Source organism: Durio zibethinus, chromosome 28, assembly GCF_047325235.1.
Source record: "Durio zibethinus cultivar Kanyao isolate XHJ-2024 chromosome 28, ASM4732523v1, whole genome shotgun sequence".
Taxonomy (NCBI): domain Eukaryota; kingdom Viridiplantae; phylum Streptophyta; class Magnoliopsida; order Malvales; family Malvaceae; genus Durio; species Durio zibethinus.
This window is the reverse complement of record NC_143189.1, coordinates 14,133,340-14,153,775: the sequence shown is the minus strand read 5'-3', so window position 1 is coordinate 14,153,775 and position 20,436 is coordinate 14,133,340. Positions and strand designations below refer to the sequence as shown.

General features: G+C 28.2%; 2 protein-coding genes across 2 annotated transcripts; both read right to left on the bottom strand.

Annotated features, from left to right (window-relative positions):
• Positions 1–2,206: 2,206 nt before the first annotated feature.
• LOC111281300 (Pentatricopeptide repeat (PPR) superfamily protein) lies at positions 2,207–4,430 on the bottom strand. The gene has a single exon (XM_022869024.2). The coding sequence runs from the start codon at positions 4,350–4,352 to the stop codon at positions 3,024–3,026; it is 1,329 nt and encodes a 442-aa protein (XP_022724759.2). The 5' UTR covers positions 4,353–4,430; the 3' UTR covers positions 2,207–3,023.
• A 3,098-nt stretch (positions 4,431–7,528) lies between these two features.
• Positions 7,529–12,890, bottom strand: LOC111280859 (uncharacterized). The gene is made up of 5 exons (XM_022868382.2): positions 12,410–12,890; positions 10,255–10,305; positions 9,695–9,757; positions 9,463–9,579; positions 7,529–8,228 (listed from the first exon to the last, which is right to left on the bottom strand). The coding sequence occupies exons 1-5, from the start codon at positions 12,746–12,748 to the stop codon at positions 7,968–7,970; spliced, it is 831 nt and encodes a 276-aa protein (XP_022724117.2). The 5' UTR covers positions 12,749–12,890; the 3' UTR covers positions 7,529–7,967.
• Positions 12,891–20,436: the final 7,546 nt, after the last annotated feature.

The window sequence follows — 20,436 nt, the reverse complement described above, 5'->3', positions numbered from 1 at the left end:
TACGGTACATTTTATAGTGCAAATGTGTACTTCATTTGACTTTTCCACTTTAATATTCTCATGGCCCAATACGATAAGGCCTCAATCATCTATTACTGCCACCTCAAGGTCGGCGCATGCCACATCGCCAATAATATTCCATTCAAATAAAAAATTTTAATGGAGTTTTAACAAGACAATTTCCAACATATGGATAAGTTCGATTTTTTTTTTTTTGAAATTAAAAAAAAAATATCCAACGTATCCTCTGAATGTCTTTGGTTTTTGAATAAAATGTCACTCGTTGAATGATAAAGAAGTAATTTTGTATTCACTAATTTAAGAAAATATTATAAAAATATTTTATTTATATATAGAAGATTTTTATTAATTATAAAAGGAATTATATATAATATTATAATTGTATAGTAATTTTAGATATTATTATAATTATAGAATCATAATATCTAATATTATTTTTATTATATAATTACAAAATATTATATTAATGTTAATCATTATTGATTTTATAAAAAATTAACACTTGATAGATTCTGTTTTTAGAAAGAAAACTATATATTGAATAACATACCTTTCTTTTGTTTCATTGGCATTGTTAAAATGTACGAATTTGCACATCTAAAGGATTTTAATTTTTTAAGATGGTGTATGGTATAAAGTGATTATTTTAAAAGTTATGATGATGTGTATATGATAATTATATTATTATATTTAAAAAATACTTAATAATTTTATATGATGATGATATTAAATTATCAAAAGTAATTAGATAACTGTCTTGAATGATGTTTTAATTTCGATACTAAATGATAAAAAAATTTTATCACTTAAGTGATATGTAAAATTAACAATAATTAATATTACTCATTTAATATATGAACCAAAAATTTTTGTTATCTTAAAACTATGATTATTTTATATCATAAATTTTTATGTTTTCAAACTAATATTTATTGTAACAAGTTTTAAAATAATTTAGATTTTTTAATATTTTTAATATTATAATATAATATATTTTTTAATATGAATTTAATTGATTAATTTTATTTTCTAATTCAAATATTTTTTACATAGTTTATATTATAAAAATTAATTTACCTATTAATAAATATGTTTATTAATTTAATAATTTAATTATATTTTATTATAAAATATAATAAAATATTATTAATTATATTTTATTATAAAATATAATAAAATATTATTAATATTTTATAAGTTATTATTTTTAAACACCATTAAAAATAATAACTTGTATAATTGATATAATTGTATGGTTATTTTTGTAATTTTAAATCAAATAATGTTTGATTTTTTATATTACCAAACACAATAATTTTTTTTTAAATTAATAATCATTAATTAAACAAAATAATTTCAATTCACAAATAATGAAATCATCTTACTAATAAAATCACCTCAATAATTATATTACGATGAGAATCTTATAAAAAATATCAAATATTATTTAAATTAAAAGACGTTAGTTAAAAACTTTCTTTTTCTTTAAAAACAATTTTAAAACACTTTAGCCAGTTATTTTTGTATGCGGAAACTTGTCACCTTAAAAAATTAAATGGTCTAGTGAAATCAACAGGAACCCCTTGCCTTTAATTTGATTTTCTTTTTAATAAAAACCGTAATCTAGGAAAAGGTATTGATGTGGAGATTCAACCTAAATCTACTAACTACCTCTTAGAAATTATTAAATGTAACTAAACTAAATTTCAAGAAAAATTTTATGTAAATTGCATCTTCCAATTGGTCCTTTTAAATTTCACATCCTAATCACACGCAATATAACCAGTGGATTGGGTTCCTCTGCAACATAACGCTGCCATCTGTACTTACGATTTGTGGTGGAGAATGAATGACCATTGGCTATCATATTAAAGAATAACATCTTCAAGTAGGCATCTTCACACTCTAAAATTCCTGGTAGAAAACAAAATTTTTATGCAAATTTGGTATAATTAATACCGCCGTTTGCAAATGATCCACCTGATTTAAGTCCAAGTTCCATGTTTCTTAATTCAAAACATAAAATACAGAGCAAAATCCTACAAGCTGATCATACATGATTGGGCAGACTTTGGCGGTTTCAATCATCTCAGCTTTCACTTAATTTATCAGAACACCAATCCAACTTTCAATTAACAACTGCTATATGCAAATTAAAGTCTCATTCCAGACAACAACATTCAAATAATCAAAAGCCGAAAATTAAAATTATTAATTAGTAATGCATCTTAGGCTCGCTTGAACTAAGATTGAGGATATGAAAGATAATTTGATCAAATTAGCATTTATGGATAGGACAGCAGGAGATGTAAGGATAGAGTGATCAAAGAATTATTATATTGCTAAAAGGAAGAAGATGGAAAGACATGGAGAGAAAACCAGCCATTTGCAAGGTGACTAATAAGTAAGAACATGCTGCCAAATAGAAGCTCATGGAACATTTCAAATGCTGGAAATCCATCGTTGACAGGCTTTAGCCCTTGCAAATCGTATAATTCATGGGAGTTGTTAAGCTTTACTGCAGATTTAGAGATGCCGCTGAAACATGATACTTTCTGGTGTAAAAATTGTCTCATTTTCTGAACCATCCACCGTAAGCCTTTCTTGTACCAGCTTCATTCTTGCTATTCTCAGTGGTTAGACAAAAGCCAGAAAGCACCAACAGATGTGCTTTGACTGCACATTCAGCAATCCTTAGTCCAAACAAAAACATGTTCACATGTCCTAGTTTGCCCTTAAAAAAAGGAACATTAGTATAGTTTAATACGAGAAATCGACATCATGCCATCAACCATTCCACTAAAGCCAAGTCTCCTGGAAGAAACGCTAATTATTCCTTTACAACATAACTAACAGGCACTTCCCACTGTACATAATCCAGAATGACACGCCAACTTCCTTTCACTCTGACAACAGAATTTCAGTGGAAACTGCCTCTTTTACAAAATTGTGTATAAGAATTGCAGCTATCAAGTATCAGGTCCTCCTTGCACAGCTTTTGTTCACAATTCTTTCCTCGGCTTAGATGAAAGCCCTTTTGCTAACATTTCCTCATCATACTTCCTAGCCATATCTAACATGCCCTTTTGAATCAAGGCATCAATCAGAGCATTGTAAGCAAATTCATTTGGGCTACTTCCCAGTTCTTCCATCTTCTTCCAGACGATAAAAACAGGTCGAAGAAATCCCCATCTCCCAAACTTCCTCATAAGCATTACATATGTGTCCATCCTTGGCTGAACCCCATTACTAATCATCAAATCAAACAGCTTAAGAATCTCTCTTGGCTTCTCCAGAGACCTGAAAAAACAATGGTATGTAATTACATCAGGTGCGCAATCATTCTTTAGCATTTGATTGAGCACCGAATAAGCCTGCCTCACCCTTCCGTTCTCAAACAAAAGCTTTATGACCGTATTATAAGTCACAACATTCGGCTCACAACCCAAATCCCTCATCTCCCTAAATACCCCAACACCAAAATCTGCACCTTCTGAAAAACCAATAGCACGAATAACTGTATTACACGCCACAACATCCAATTTTATCCCTTTCTTTTTCATCTCCTTGTACAACTTCACTGCCTTCCACGGCTTCCCACTCTTGCACATTATATCCATATAAATAGAATAAGAATGTAAATCTCTTGGAATACCCTTCTTATCCATTTCTTCCCAAAATTCCCTACATTTACTCCACCACCCCATTTTAAACCACCCACGAAGAATCATATTATGAATCTTTGTATCATTCACATTAAAACCCAATTCCCTATTTTTACCAAAAAAGCACAATTCTTGTGCCTCAATGACATGCTTATACTCGCAAAGTGCGTCAACAAGGTTACAGAATGAAATTTCATCTTTCAAATTGAATTCCTCTAATCTATCAAAAGTAGTTATAGCTTCATTAACAAGATGAGCAGTTATATAACGCTTAAACATGATGCGAAACGTGGCGTGATCGGGTATCGAACAAGGGTTGCTTTTCATTCTATGAATCAAATCCCATGAAAGATCAAACTCGAAATACTTACCCAAAATGTCTAACATTTTGTTGAAGGTGTCGGTGGTGTGGGTGAATTGGCAGTCTGTTTCGACCCAGTTGAAGAACTCCAACGCGCGTTTCCAGTCGTCGATGTAGCAAGACAGGGTTTCCCGGACGGTGTGATGGTCGATATTGGGTTGATTTGGGAGGGGATTTCGGGGTTGAGACTGGAAATAGGAAGTGGGGTTCGGGAATATAGGGTGAGAAGTGGAGGATAAGAGAACATGAATTGGGGAAAGCAGAAAAAAGGGGTTTAGGCGTCTTGTGGAGATTGAAGAAAGCATTCTTGCGCAAGAGTTTTCTGGTGAAATGATAATTAAGAGATTTTAAGCTATCTCCGTGCTTTATTCCTTATGTTGATGTAATAGATCCTAAGGTCAAACAACTGAAAATTTAATGTAATATTAGACATTAAAAATTTTTAACATGGCATTTGCAAGATTTAAATTATAAATATGTTAATTAATATTATATTTTAAGTATTATATTAATTAATAAATTAATATTTTAGATATTATATTAAAAATTTTTTAAATTCAAATGTTATATTAAATATTTTATTATAATTTAAAAATTATTTATAAAATTATCCATATATTTTACCCAAATAATATAAATTTTATGTTGAGTTAAAATTTTTGAAGTTGCTATTCGGAATTAGAGGCATAATGCCCTGACATGACTTACAAGAAATAAAAATTAAAGGATTAAGGATCAATTAAAAAAATTTTAAAAATTTATATAAAAGTCTTTTTAATTTACTTTATTGATATAATTTTTTTTCCTTCCCTTCACATATATTTACTTAAAATTTAAACTATTTAAGGAAAAATATTTTGCAACAACATCTCTAATAAAGATCTCTAATTACATAAAATTTGTTATTGGTTTGCCTCCCACTATCCTGCTTTAAAAAGGCATTATCTTATTGGTTTTAGTAAGTAAGAAAAGAAAGCTTCAGCATTTAGTTGTTTGTATTTTTCCTTGGAAGTTCGATGGAAGTTGTTTGTATTTTTTTTTTTCAATATATGCAAGGAACTATCTGAGGAAATAAATAGCATAATGAGTAACCATTGGTGGAGTTCTAAAAAGGACGGGGGGTATGCATTGGCTGAGATGGGAAAAGGTACGTTTAGCAAAGCGAGATAGGGGCATGGGTTTCTAAGATTTTGAATGTTTTAACTTAGCACCGCTAGGGAAAGGTTGGAGGCTGTTAAAGAACACAAATTTCCTAGTATCTAAGGTGCTTAAAGCTAAACACTTCCCAAGAACATGCACCACTTGGACCGAAACCTTCCTTCACATGGTGAAGTAAATGGATTGCCAAAGATTCTTTGAAGTCGGGCTTGCAATGGAGAGTGGGAGATGGGAAGCAAATCCGAATATGGCGTGATAGATGGACGTGGGATAGGGAAATATTGGAATTCCTAACAAATCAAAGTCGATTGCATGAAGAAGCACCATTAGAAGAACTGATAGAGCATCAGAGCAGGACATGGAAGAAGGATCAAATACGTGAAGTATTTGGGACTAAGATTGCAGACCAGATATGTAACACCCCACTTGGCCATTTCAAACATAATGATGAACTGGTATGGGGCAGAGAACGAAGAGGACCCTACACTATCAGGAGTGCATATCATGCAAATTTACACAAGCTGAGAGGGACACTCAGGCAGCAAATACAAAAATGATTAGGTAAATGATGCAAGTGCGAGGAAGTGTTGGACCATGTTATAGAGAGCTAGTGTACCAGCAAAAACCAGGGTATTTGGGTGGATGTTAAATCATGGAATTTTCCCAGTGCTTTGCAACCTTAGAAGACGGAATATCGACACTCCCACTCTTTGTCCACAATGTGGGCAGCATGAGGAAACTAATAATGCATGTTGCGAGGGATTGTCAGAGAACAAAAGAGCATGGATAGCAACGAGTGTTGTAGATAATAAGTTTTATTTATAGAGCTTTTTGATATTTAAATTTCATATTTTTTAAAATTTGAATCTTAGATTTTTAACTCAAAATCTATACTATCAAGTTAGGTAGTGTGTCGGATGACTGCTTGTGATGGTAGCGGCTGGCATTTTAGACTTTGGTGGTGATGGTGTATTTAATGCACTAAATTTTATCAACTTAATTGGATAAGGAAAGGAGAAGAAGGAAAAAGAAAGAAACAAAAACGAAAAAAAAAAAAAGAAAAAAGAAGAATAGAAAAAGAAGGAATAATAATAATAATAATGATAAAAAAATATTGTTTACAACAAAACCCAACATTTTTAAAACTAAATAAAAGGTCGAAGATATAAAATTTTGATTTAAACGATTGAATCGATTTAATTAATTAGTTTATTTAGAAAAAAAATGTTAATATTAAATGTATGGTCATTATTAAATAAATATTAAGTATAATAAATTTTTAATAAAAATATGTACTTGATCTAGTGATAAAATTTTTAACACATAAAAATTAAAAATTTAAATCTTATAATTTATAAAATTATTTTTTAATTAAATTAATATTTAAATCAATTCAAGCATCAATTCAATTTAGTCTAATATGATTCCATTGATTGTTTGACCGATTCTTTATTGAATTGACAAAACAAATACAAGATTTGATGTCCTTTATTGGATCCAATAAATCACTGATGCAACCAATTATCTGATCTAATTTTTTAATCATTGACAAAATTAGACTTACATTATTAAGAAAATGCTTCAATAATTAAACATTAAATCGCAATCAAATTAAATTTTAAATTTTAATTTCAAACTGTTAATTGCAGTGAATTAAATGACAGATTAATATGATAAACAATTTGGTAATTTTATTCGAGGGATAGATGATTGTTTGGTGACGTAGTAAAACCCTTGTTTTACTATGATGCTTGCCACTTGCAAGAGAAGGATGGCAGGACTTTAACTCTTAAGCCAATAAATAAATGTAAGATCAAGCACAATCATCTTTGATTGAGCCAGTTTACCAAACTGAGGATGAAGGCACTTAGTTGGGCGGAGCAGAATCGATCTCTCGAGTTCTCAAATGAATTTTATAAATTTTTTATGTTCGAGTCCAGTTCAAAAGTTACTCAACGTTGACTCACTTAAATTCGATTTTCACTAATTTATCAGAAGCCCAAACAAACCACATTGAAATATTTAAATAAATATTATATTTTGTTTATAAATATTAAAAATTCGATAAAAACCATAAACCATTCTAATCAAATATTTCGAAACTCAACCTCATTCATCCAGTTGATTGATTAGCTCAAGTTCATCTTAACAACAAATACGTCGGAATTTTGAATATTCATCGAGTAGCTCACTAATAACTTGACGCGCTTACGCCTATGGTCCAGTCAATCTTTCAGCGTGTCCATAAAGAGAGCCGGGGTAAACAGCGGCAACTAGTAAACCAATGAAACAGTAGCAACACCCGCCACGGTCGAATTTCAAGTCTACAAATAACATAGCTTTGAAGCAATTTTCATAGCAATTGAGTACACGGAGTCGTCTATCATATAAAAGACCATTAAATTCGATTATCTAAGTACCCCAAACATGCAGTTATCAATAGAATAATTACAATTAATTATCAGTTATAAAACATTTCCAGAAATAAGACGAGAAGAGATGAGGGTTAGGCCCCAAAAGAATTTAGGACAAAGCTAGAAACCTGCAAACAAAAGAATTTGAGTCTATCTAATTCTAATGTGTTAAGACCTCTCGACACTGCCCTCATTACCTTCATTAGAGAAAATAGGGATGCGGTGAAGGAATTGATTTCAGTACTTACAGTAAATGGGGATGCGCGGTTAGGGCTATTAGGTATTATTATTAACCATAAATTCCACTGATGATCTTTGGGGTGAAAAAGAATATCAATATATATCTTCTCAGCTAATTCCATGAAGAACTTCACAACCTGAATCATCCTCAACAGGAAGATTCAGATCTGGCAGCATGAAAGAAGTCTCGCAATTTGCTGTATCCTGTACTTCAGAAGATCCATTAGGCATGTAGGGGTCATTTTCGTTGCACCCTACACTTGCAGTATGACAAGCAGCTTCTCTTTGCTCGGATAGGTCTGATAGTGCATTCTTTTGTTCAACAAAAGCCATAGCTGTTTCTCTCGCCTGATCTGATTGATAATCAAGCTGTAGAGAGAAAGGAGAGTAATAGTTAGATCTTATCCAGCATCTCATTTCCATTTACTTACACCAACAATTTTAACGATCTTCTTATATTATCACTGTGTCCTCATTGACATTGTACAGCTAGAACCAGAACATAAATTTTCGATTATCAAAAAAACTTTAGGTATACAACTACAATTATTTATCAGTATCAACATATCATATTTGACAAATAATAATAATAATAATAATAATAATAATAATAATAACAATAACCAATGTCTACACCACTGCTTAAGAAGTTAACACCTTACTACAGACCACTAACACCATACTTAACAGCGGGTATGGATGAACCCATACATGGAAGCACATGCAGAAAAGCTGCTAACTTTAGCAGCAAAAAATTTTTGGTTCACAATTTTCCAGATAGAAGTATAATAACAGTAACATAGTCCAACTAGCTGTCTTAAAAGAGCCAACATAAGAGCATGCATAGCACACACCAGAGAACAAGAAACTTTTTGCAAGACTCAAAAAGATTCACAAGAAAAAACAAAGTGAGGTTGACTAATAGTTTCCTCCAGATACTGCCATACCTCTTTCAATGCAGGCCTCTCCAAGTAAATATCAACAAAGCACATCTCAATCCTATCTTAAGATTAAAAGCATTTTTCTGATATTGTAAAAAAAAAAAAAAAAAAAAATTCCATTCAAAAGTGCCACTCCATGAGCCTTAGACTCATCTGACAAATAACATCTGTGACAGATCATAAAAAGTCTCCCTTTATTCCTGTTAGGATTATAAATATTTGAAATCTGCTTACCTGGGGCTTTCCTAGATTAGTGGCCCATGCCATACCATTCCAACAGCTACAACTTTATTATTATGTCAAATTCCAAAGTGCCATAATAATTCATTCACATAAGAAATAAATGAGATTGGTTGTTATATTTCAAATATAAAGTATTAAAACCAGTACTACAAGATAAACAAAGTGATCCTGGAAAACTGATTACCATATGAAGCTTGGGTATTAATATGATGTGCTATACCACATGCCATACAGAATATAAGAAAATAAAATGCTGAACTGCGTTGAAGTACTGAAGACAAATTTAGTATATCATCATGTAATGTATGAGCTTAACAGCACAAAGCACCCTCACATATTTCCAAAACAAAAAGGCCTCCATGCAAAATTGCACATACACTAGTAGGGCACAATTGTGAAAGAAGGAGAAAACTCTTCACCTTCATTCTCTTAGAGCTTTCATTCGTGGCTCTCTCTTTTTCAAATTGGAGCATTCTGCTCCAAGTTTCATTTGTAGCTCTCAGATTCTCAAATTTGAGCTTGACCATTTCCAATTCCTGCTCAATGAGCATAATGGAAAACAATTTAAAAAATAGATATTCCAAAATAGAAGTATCTAAAGATAAAAGGGGAGGGGGCAGAAAAACTGCCATAAGAAGTTAAAGAACCTACATTCTTCAAACTCTTATTTTCCTTCAAGTGGGAACTCATCTCCTCTTTAAGTTCAGCTAATGTCTGCATACAACCAGAAATCAAACCACTATAAGAAATAAATATAGCAATAAAATCACTCAATACAGGGAGGGATAAGAAAACAAAAGAAGATTCTGAAATCCAAGAGAATTTGTTCTCTTCATAAATAAGTCCTCCCATATAGACCCAACTACATTAATCTATTTTTAACCCATTAGAGTAGAATCGGGGTCTCCAAAATTACTGCTATTGCCCTCAAGAAAAACATCAAAATGTTAAATATGGCCACTTCAATTTGGAATGCATTTAATACTAGAAATGCCATGATAAGACCGTAAGCATGCCACATTTGTCACTTCCTCAGGTCAATTTTTCTTTTACTAGTCTGTACAGGACAAATCTATTATGCAGTCATTGCGGACCATAGAACAAAGGGTTAGAAGATTATTATATATAACTACACAATGAAGCGAAGGCCCCCAAGCCTATTGTTCCATGCATGTCTTCATAGACCAGGTCATAATGTTGAAAGTTTTTACCTTTTTCCTTCTAGACCTCTTGGGAGGAGTTGTATCGTTTGTAGCCGCAACCTGAATAAATCACACGTGTGGTATTCAATAACCTTATTCCTTAGTAACTTAATTAATTAGACAAATTGGGGAAGGGGGAAACTTCAGTCAAAAGCAGGAATAGAAGAACAATTGGACCTCACCAAAATTATCGTACAGTAAAGCAAACAAGCTCGAAAATATTTTTTTGCCAATGAACATATTAAATGTTCGTGTGAGCATTTTCCTTCCAATTCTTTTTATTATAATTCTACAATTATTCAATCACAATAAAAATTATGTGAGTTCCACCACTTATGAATGTAAACTCCATAAAAATTTTTGATAAATCACACTCAATTCTAAATTATGACTGATTAATTATAATACGATAATTTTCTGTAATAATATTTGTACACAAGGCATAAAGGGACATCAAGACAAGTAAAAAAACGATTTTGCGAACAATTGGAAAGCACTAGAATCACATTGCAGCATACATGATAAGATTTCCTAAATTCAAAGTTATTTTCAAAAAGAAAAGCCAAAAGCTTGGCAAAGATGCAGGAAATATACAAGAACAGGAACATTCCTAAGAAAGTTTCCCACCCACCAAAACTAAATTCCTTTTTAAAAAAGAAAATATAAAAAAAAGGCTAGTGGCATGCGTTTTCATTCAACCAAACACGACATAGCAGCAAGACGCGGTTTTAGAGAAAACCAATAGCTTGCTGCCACTTCAATACCCAAAGAGAGTCACATAGCTTATCCTGACCGACTTGCCCTTCGGCCTTTCCACGTGGATTCAAAACTTTCCCGTTCAAAAGTCAGAACCATGTAGAGCCCAACCTCCACATGCTACAAATGCAAAATAACTACAATCTCAGCCCAAGACTTGGGTCCTTCTTTATCCACATTCCATACCAAAAACCAACCAGTCAGCTTCTGCTATAGATTTGGCCACAAAATGGTCCCCACTTTAATGAGTTGCTAACACAAAAGAAGCCTCTCTCCTCACAGTTGGCACCTAAAAAAATGCCATAATCGGTTTTTTTTTTTTCTAGTTTCAATTCAATACCTCTCTCCTACATGAAACATTAATTTCCCCCACCATACCACTAAATCTCCTACATCAGGCTGTCACTCATAGGAATCACTGCCCAATCAAGAGATGTTGCTTTCCCTAAAAAAGGGTTTTTGTTTTCGCGGATCAAAGACGTCATGCAGATCCAATGACGACACATGAGATCTAAGAAAAGATTCTAGGTGCGAGCACACTGAATCATTCCTCTTTGATGAAAAACACTCCCGAAGAACATAAAAGTGCATAGCACTAACAACACGACACCAAACTACACGCAGACCTATTTTTGCCACGAAAACACGCCATCGATAATTCAGGCCACAACAGTTTTTTTTTTTACTACGTTGCCCCTCGAGAACTCTAAGGGGTTTGACAATTTTGCGGAGAAGTTCGTCATTTAAAGCAAAAGATTGAGGGTATTGACTCCGACAAGGGACTTCGATTTTGAGACACAGGACCCAGACAGTTACAAGTGCATGCATCTGGGAATGACAAGAATGCCCATTAAGGGAAGGGTGTTTTAGACTTTTCAAGAAGTAGATATGAAGCGCGGAGCATTGTTAGCGATGAAAGTAAAGGGAGAAGAAAACGTGACTCTCTATGCGTTGAATGGAAGTCACTAAAATTTCTGGTCGAAGAATAAAAGAAATTATTTATCAGAAAAAAGGGAAAGTCATAAGTTTAAAAAGAAAAGGCATTGCAGTCAACGGAGTCCGGTGGCCGGAAAAGATTTTCCATCTGAAGATAGAGTGACGTTAACGTCCTTGGAGATTCAAGAGATATCCCCATGCAAAAAAGGTGTAATCGTCTTTTTAAAAATCTTATACGTACCTGAAATAAAAGAAATGAAACTCTGAAAAGAAACGAAGCGAAACGAAATCTAGCTAACAAGTGCCTAAACAGGACTCACCTAAAACGACGCGAATTTCGCACTTTTTCTAGGGCAATTTCGTCAAAAAAACAAAAAACGGCGACAACAAGAAAACCCACCAAACTGAAAAAACCGAGTCAACTATACGACTCACTGAGTCGAGAAAATAAACAGATAAAACGTAAACAAACCTTAGATCTAGCGTTTTCAACCGACTTCGAAGGACGGCTAGACTCCTCAGAGCCGTCGGCACCACCGCCTCCGCTAACCGACGTGCCACCGCTCCAAGAAAGCGGTGTGGAGGGGCTGGCTCGTGCCGGTTCACCTTTCTTCCTAAGAGCCTGCTTAGACCGACGTTGACGGACACTCCACTCGAGTTGCAAAGCCGAGGAGGAAGCACTGTTGTTCTTGGCTGACTGCTCCTGCGGCGGTAACCGTGGCGGAGGATCGGCTTGGACGAGGCTAAGTAATACCTCTGCCACCAACAAGGAATCGGCCATCGCTTCTTTGATCCACTCTTCTTCACTCATATTCCAAAGTCTGAGAGTTTCCAAAATATTGAAAGCAAAAGTAAAGAGAAAAGAAAGTACGAAAGATGGTGGCGAAGGAGAGAAGATGAAAACAAGTTAGGGGCTCTATATTTATATGTGAGAGAAAGAGAAGGGAACAGATGCCTTGTTGACAATCCTTGCTTTTATTTTTGTTTTTATTTATTTTATTTTATTTTCCTTTTTGGGGATTGGCGTTTGGTCGTAAAATTATGCGGATTGATTTTTTTCTTTTCAGTTTTTTTTTTTTTTTTTTTCTTCCTATCCATGTACTTTTTTTAGATGGGCCGACCCGTGGCAGCGACCGTCAAGAGCGGGAGGTTTTGTCTTCATGTTTGGTAAAGGTCAAAGACTCAAAGGCTTTCAATGTGGTCTTAATTTACGCTCCTTCAAGGCGCGTGAAATGTGCCTCGCATTCTTTTTTAAAGATTAATTTTCAATCCAAATAAAAGCGATCTTATTTTTAAAAAATACATTTATTTAACGTGGGGAGCATTTGTTAGCTTTCTCTTAATTGATTCATTGATTGATTTATGGCTACTAACTGAAAAAATCATTTATGCTACAACTAAATTTTGCACTTTTTCTATGCTACAACTTACTTTAGTATGAAATTAAAAAATATTATTTTTTTAATCATTTATTTTAATAAATTTAAAAAATGAGATTAATTTTTTTCTTTTCACTTGTTTTTTCAATCTCTTAGTTCTATTAAAATTAATAATTAAAAAAATAAAATTTTTAATTTTATACTAATATAAATTAATCCTTTCTTTAATTAATGTATATATATACTCGTATCTATCAAAAACATATTATTTTTATACAACTAAAAAAAATTATCCTAAATAAATTTATTACATTTTTTAAGATAGTTAGAGATGTCTTATTTATTTTCTAAGTCTTTTGATAACCACTTAACCTTAGTTAGCCAAAAAAAAAAAAGATTTTTTTTATCAAATAGACCCTTTGGTGAAATTTATGGTATTTTGAATGAATATAGAGGTTAAAATTATTTTAAAAGAATTCAAGCTCAATTTTTTTTTATTAAGTAGAGATTTAAATTATCATTTTAAAAGATTTTGAATTTAACTCAATTAGCTTGTATAATCTTTCTTAGGAAATATCATTTGATAAGTTTAAAAATCAAATTTTAGAACTTACAACTCTTTTTATTCTCACATTATAATTTCTTTTATACTAAAAAATTATCATTTAAAATATATATATATATATATACCTAGAAATTAAATGGAAGGAAAGGAGATTTATATTTCAAACTTTCTTTTTGTGTGTTTTAGGTGTCAAACTGTTTTTTTTTAATAGATCTTAAATTTATATTTTTAATAAGACCTCGGGTTTATCTATAGTAAAGTCATAAATTGTCGACTTTATTTTAAAGGCATGAGATATCATGATATCTCATAAGAAATTGAAAAAATTATAAAAAAATGAAAAATGAAAAAACAAGTTAACAGGTTAATTAAAAAATATAAAAATAATTTTTTTATTTATTTGACAAACAAAAAATTAAAAATTACATTTTTTATGCTTGTTATCATTTATTCTTATAAAATAATGATATTCAAACAAAATTTCAACTATAGTTATGTCATATACTATTTTAATAAACAATATTTTTGTTATTTCTTCATTATTAACAAATAACAATGTTACAACAATAATTAATATAAATTTTAGTATTCATCTTAATAATTTTTTAATTTTTTTAGTTTTCAAATATAAATTATTTTATGTTATCTTTTTAATCTTAAAATTATTTTTTTAGTTATTTATGTTATTTATTTTATAATTTTATTTTTATGATTTTTCTTTCTAATTTTAGAAATTTATTAACATAAATCATAAAAATGAAAGCTACCATTGTACCATTTTATTTGTATTTTTTTTTTATAAATACTTTGATTACAAATTTTAGTGTCTTTTCATAAAAAAAATACATTGTTTACTTAAATATTTACATTATAATAAAATCTTTTTACGGTTGTTCTTATCATTCATTACGTTTAAAATTATCATAATTTTTTCTTAGTATGTTACAACACTTCTTATTCATTTTACACTAAATGGTATTAATTTTACATTTCTTCTCACTTATTTACATTATCAATTTTTTTTTATTTCTAGCTATTTTCCTTATATATATACGACAACAATAATTAATTAAAATTTTATATTATCATCATAATTATTTACATTATAATAATATAATTTTATTGTTATTTTTACTTTTCATCATATTTAAAATTGTTGTAGCTTTTTTTTAGTGTGTTACAACACTTCTAACCTATTTTATTTCAAATGATACTAATTTTATGTTATTTTTCACTTATTTACGTTATCAATTTGTTTTTTAATTTTAGCTAACTTTCTTTTATATTTACAATAATAATAAATAATTAAAATTTTATGTTGTCAATATAATTATTACTTTTACAATAACATTTTTTTTATAGTTGTTTTTACTTTTCATTATGTTTACAATTGTCATAATTCTTTTTTAACGTATTACCATACTTTTTATTTATTTTACCCTAAATGGTACAAATTTACATTTGTTCTCACTTATTTATGCGACCAATTTATTTTTTATTTCTAACTATTTTTCTTAGATATGTATAAAATAATAATTAATTAAAATTTTATGTTGCCAATATAATTATTTATGTTACAATAATATATTATTATGGTTATTTTTAATTTTAATTACATTTAGAATTGTCATAACTTTTTTTAGCATATTACGATAATTCATACTTATTTTATATCAAATGATTCTAATTTTACGTTTCTTCTCACTTGTTCACGTTACCAATTTGTTTTTTAATTTTTAGCTATTTTTTTTATATATTTATAAAAATAAATGATTAAAATTTTACATTGACAACGTAATAATTTACATTATAATAATTTTTTTTTTATGATTGCTCTTACCTTTAATTATGTTTTAAATTGTCATTGCTTTTTATTAATATATTATGACATTTTTTACTCATTTTACATCAAATTATATTAATTTTACTTTTTTTTCTTTTTTTTACGTTACTTATTTATTTTTCAATTTTTAGTTATATTCCTTATGTATTTAAAAAATAATAATTAGTTAAAATTTTAAATTACCAACATAATTATTTATGTTACAATAATATATTTTTATAGTTGTTCTTACCTTCCATTATGTTTAGAATTGTCATAACACTTCTTATCCATTTTACATCAAATAATACTAATTTTATGTTTCTTCTCACTTGTTTACATTACTAATTTATTTTTTAAGTTTTAGTTATATTTCTTATATATATAAAAATAATAATTGATTAAAATTTTACATTGCCATCATAATTATTTATATTATAATAATATATTTTTATGATTGTTCTTACTTTTCATTACATTTAGAATTATCATAACTCTTTCTTAGCATTTTACAACAGTTCTTATCCATTTCATACCAAATGATACTAATTTTACATTTCTCAATTGTTTATATTATCAATTTGTTTTTTTTTTAGCTATTTTTCTTATATACTTACAAGAACAAAAATTAATTAAAATTTAAAGTTGTCAACATAATTATTTATTTTACAATAATATATTCCTATGGTTGTTTATTTTTTCATTACGCTTAAAATTGTCATAACTCTTTCTTAATATGTTACAATACTTATTACTTATTTTAGGCTAAATGATACTAATTTTACGTTTGTTCTCATTTATTTATTTTATCAATTTATTTTTTAATTTTTATCTATTTTCTTTAAATATTTACAAAATAATAATTAATTATAATTTTATGTTGCCGATATAATTATTTACGTTATAATAATATATTATTATGGTTATTTTTACTTTTCATTATATTTAAAATTGTCGTAACGATTTTTAGTAAACCTAGTAATTTAAAATATGATACAATGACACAATACAAATACGATATGAAAAAAAGATACGAAGGTGACACGGCTTAAAATTTTAGTAATAATTATATATGAATTTAATAAAACAAAAAAAATGCATTTCATGTTTTCCTGTTGATATGAATAATGATATACAATTTTCATATAAAACACGATATGAATGCATGAATATTAGTATTTTACAAGGCACTAATACATGAATCAACAAGTTTACTTTTTAGTGTATTATGATAATTTATACTCATTTTACGTTAAATGTTACCAATTTTATATTTCTTTTCACATGTTTACATTATCAATATATTTTAAAATTTTTAACTATTTTTATTATATGTTAAAAAATTAATTAATTAAAATTTTATGTTGGCAACTTAATTATTTACGTTACAATAATTTGTTTTTATGATTCTTCTTACTTTTAATTACATTTAAAATTTTCATAATTCTTTTTTAGCATATTAGGATACTTTTCAGTTTTACACCAAATGATACTCATTTTACATTATCTATTCGTTTTTCAATTTTTAGCTATTTTCTTTATATATTTAAAATTATAATAATTAGTTAAAATTTTACATTGCTAATGTAATTATTTACATTGTAATAATATTTTCTTATGGTTATTCTTATATTTTATTATGTTTAGAATTATCATAACTTTTTCCTAATGTGTTATAATAATTTTTACCTATTTTACACTCAATGACACTAATTTAACATTTTTCACTTTTGTTTACGTTACCAATTTATTTTTTAATTTATACTATTTTATTTATATATATATATACAAAAACAATAATTAATTAAAACTTTATATTACCGTCATAATTATTTATATTACAATAATATTTTATGTTTGTTCTTACTTTTAGAGGTGTTCATAGGCCAGGCCAAACCCATCCATTAAACTTACTTTATATAATAAAAATTAAAAAAGAAAAGTAATTAAATTAAGTTTAATGAGATTATATTTAATTTACATATATATATATAAATTAAAAATAAAAATATATAAAATAAAAATTAAGTTTAATAAAATATAAAATTTTTATTTTTAATTATATATATTTGAATTAACTTCTATTTAATTCACATATATATAAAATAAAAAATTTATATATAAGCTTGGTTCAAAATTTAAATGGGCCTAAAATTTGTGCCCAAATCCATTTAATGGGTTTAAATTTTTGTTCAAGCCTTCTCAAAACTTAGATGGATCTTTGGGCTTGAACAGGTAGCCCGACCCTTGAGTACTTACTTCTAATATGTTTAGAATTGTCATAAGTTTTTTTAGTGTGTTATGATACTTTTTACATATTTTTACGCTGAATGATATGAATGTTATGTTTTCTTTTAGCTATTCTCATTATCTATATATTTTTTATTTATTAGATATTTTCCTTATATATTTATAAGAATAACAATTAATTAAAATTTTACATTGCTATCTTAATTATTTATATTACAATAATATCATTTTAAGGTTGTTCTTTCATTTCATTAAGTTTAAAATTATTATAATTCTTTCTTAAGTGTTACAACACTTCTAACATATTTTATGTTAAATGATACAGATTTTACCATTCCTCTAACATGTTTACATTAATAAATTTTTTATTAATTTTTTTATTATATAATTTCTTTTACAGTAATTTTTATTCTTGAATGTATTTTTAACTATTTTCTTATGTATTAATAAAAAAATAATTAATTTAAATATTACATGTTAATTTAATTATTTACGTTAAAATAATTTTTCTATCACCTTTATTTTTTACATTCAATTATGTTTAAAATTTTCATAACTTGTTTTTGAATGTGTTACAACACTTCTATCCCATTTTAGATAAATTAATAAAAATTTTATTATTTCTCTCATTAGATTATGTTAAGAATTTTTTATTTTTATTTAAAATATAAATTCTTTTTAAGTTAATTTTTTCTCTGAAATAATTTTTATGTTAATTTTTTTAATTTCTTTAGAATTATTTTTATAATATTTTTTAGCTATTTTCAAATGTATCAATTATATTAAATTTTTTTTTAAAAAAATATTTTTAATTTTTTTTTAATTTTTAAGTAGTTTCATAACCATGTAATAAAGTGAAAAATAAAAAAACTATTACATAAAGTGAATATTATTTAAATTATATGTAAAATTTTATAAATTTTGTTTTGCAATCTCATTACTTGATAAGCAAATTTTACCTTTCTTTAGTTTAAAATTTAATCAATGGTTGAAATTTAATTATATAAATCTAATAGTTATTATTTACTGACCTTATTGTAAGTCTAAAAAATTTAAACTTATTATAGAGGTCCTCATAAGACTTGTTTAGATTTTCTAGTGAAAACTTCATTAGATTCCAATAGTTTAATTAATAATGTATTAAAAATTGACAACTTAACATCGAATAATAAAAGGGATTTGGTTTGTAAAATTTTAGATTCTGAGAGGGAAAGTGATCTTTTGGAAAATGTGGATTCTTAGCAAAGGTGATTATTTATGGCATGGGATTGTTAGATTTCTAGAAATGTAGTATTCAATTGCTTAATTATTAAAAAAAATACTAATCAATTATTGCATTAAGTTCATCAAAGAAACGTAAGAAATAATGTACAATTACTGCATTTCAAAGCCTAAAAATTCAATATTCGAGTGGTTTATATAAAAAAAAATTCAATATCATTTGCTACATTTCTATTCCAAGAAATGCAATAAATATGACAATTATTGCATTTCAAATCATATTATATAAATGAAAAATTACTATGCTTATCTTAAAAAAAATGTAGTAATTGATTATACACATGGTTTAAATAAATAGAATGAACAATTATTGTGTTTAGCTTCAAAGAAACATAGTAATTGATTATTTACAATGAACAATTACTACATTTAGCTTTAAAGAAACACAATAATTGAGCTTTTAATTAAAAAATACAATAGAAACCCTTAACCCCAAAATTGATTTAATTTTATTTCTACAGAGGATAAACCTTGAACCTTAAAACCCTCGATTGAATCTCCCTGGCACTTTGTTTCATCATCAGCACCATCACCATAATCGATCTTTTAATGCCGATTCAAGTAAAAATGTGTTTTTTTTTTTAAGCTTGAAACTTGAGAGTTTGTAATTTTGGTTTTATAAAATGCAATTTCTATTAGTAGTGTTTTATTAAGTTAATGAAACAAAAGTCAATTAATAAAGAATTACTTTCATGTTAGCGGAAAATGTTCGTGTTTCCTCCTCCTTAGCAATAGTGTTATAGGAAGGCTACCATATCAAAGATGACAACATGTTTGTCACTACCAAGAAAATCCCTTCTACTTGTTCGATTTTGTTTGTCACTGCCTAGTTTTGGTTTTCTTCCTTCCTTTATGATGCATGGCTGTTTGGGGCAAAATGAGAATAATTTTTAAGTGCTATTAGGTTAAGAAATCACCTATGTGTCTTGCTTGTTTATTTCATGTTATTGAGCTTGCTTATTTGCGGATTTCATTTTCTATTTTTAGAGTTTAGTTTGCTATCATTTTAATTTCATTCCTTAAATTTTCATGTCACTTGCATGTTTGCATTTTACTTGCCAGCATTTTAATGTTCCATTTAAATTCCAAAGGTTATTTACTTTTCTTGTTATTAGCTTTGTTACTCTCGATGATTACATTTTGATACTTGCGTTCCTTATGCTAATGTCATTCCATATTGAAATTTATGTAGATTTGTTGAT

What these genes read in the sequence shown, in the direction of transcription:
- LOC111280859 (XM_022868382.2), bottom strand. Translation starts at nt 12,748, where the DNA reads ATGAGTGAAGAAGAGTGGATCAAAGAAGCGATGGCCGATTCCTTGTTG. An exon ending in AAAATAAGAGTTTGAAGAAT is followed by an intron (nt 9,580 to 9,694) that starts GTAGGTTCTTTA and finishes CTCATTGAGCAG; the next exon opens with GAATTGGAAATGGTCAAGCT. An exon ending in AAAGCTCTAAGAGAATGAAG is followed by an intron (nt 8,229 to 9,462) that starts GTGAAGAGTTTT and finishes TTCTCTCTACAG; the next exon opens with CTTGATTATCAATCAGATCA.
- LOC111281300 (XM_022869024.2), bottom strand. Translation starts at nt 4,352, where the DNA reads ATGCTTTCTTCAATCTCCACAAGACGCCTAAACCCCTTTTTTCTGCTT.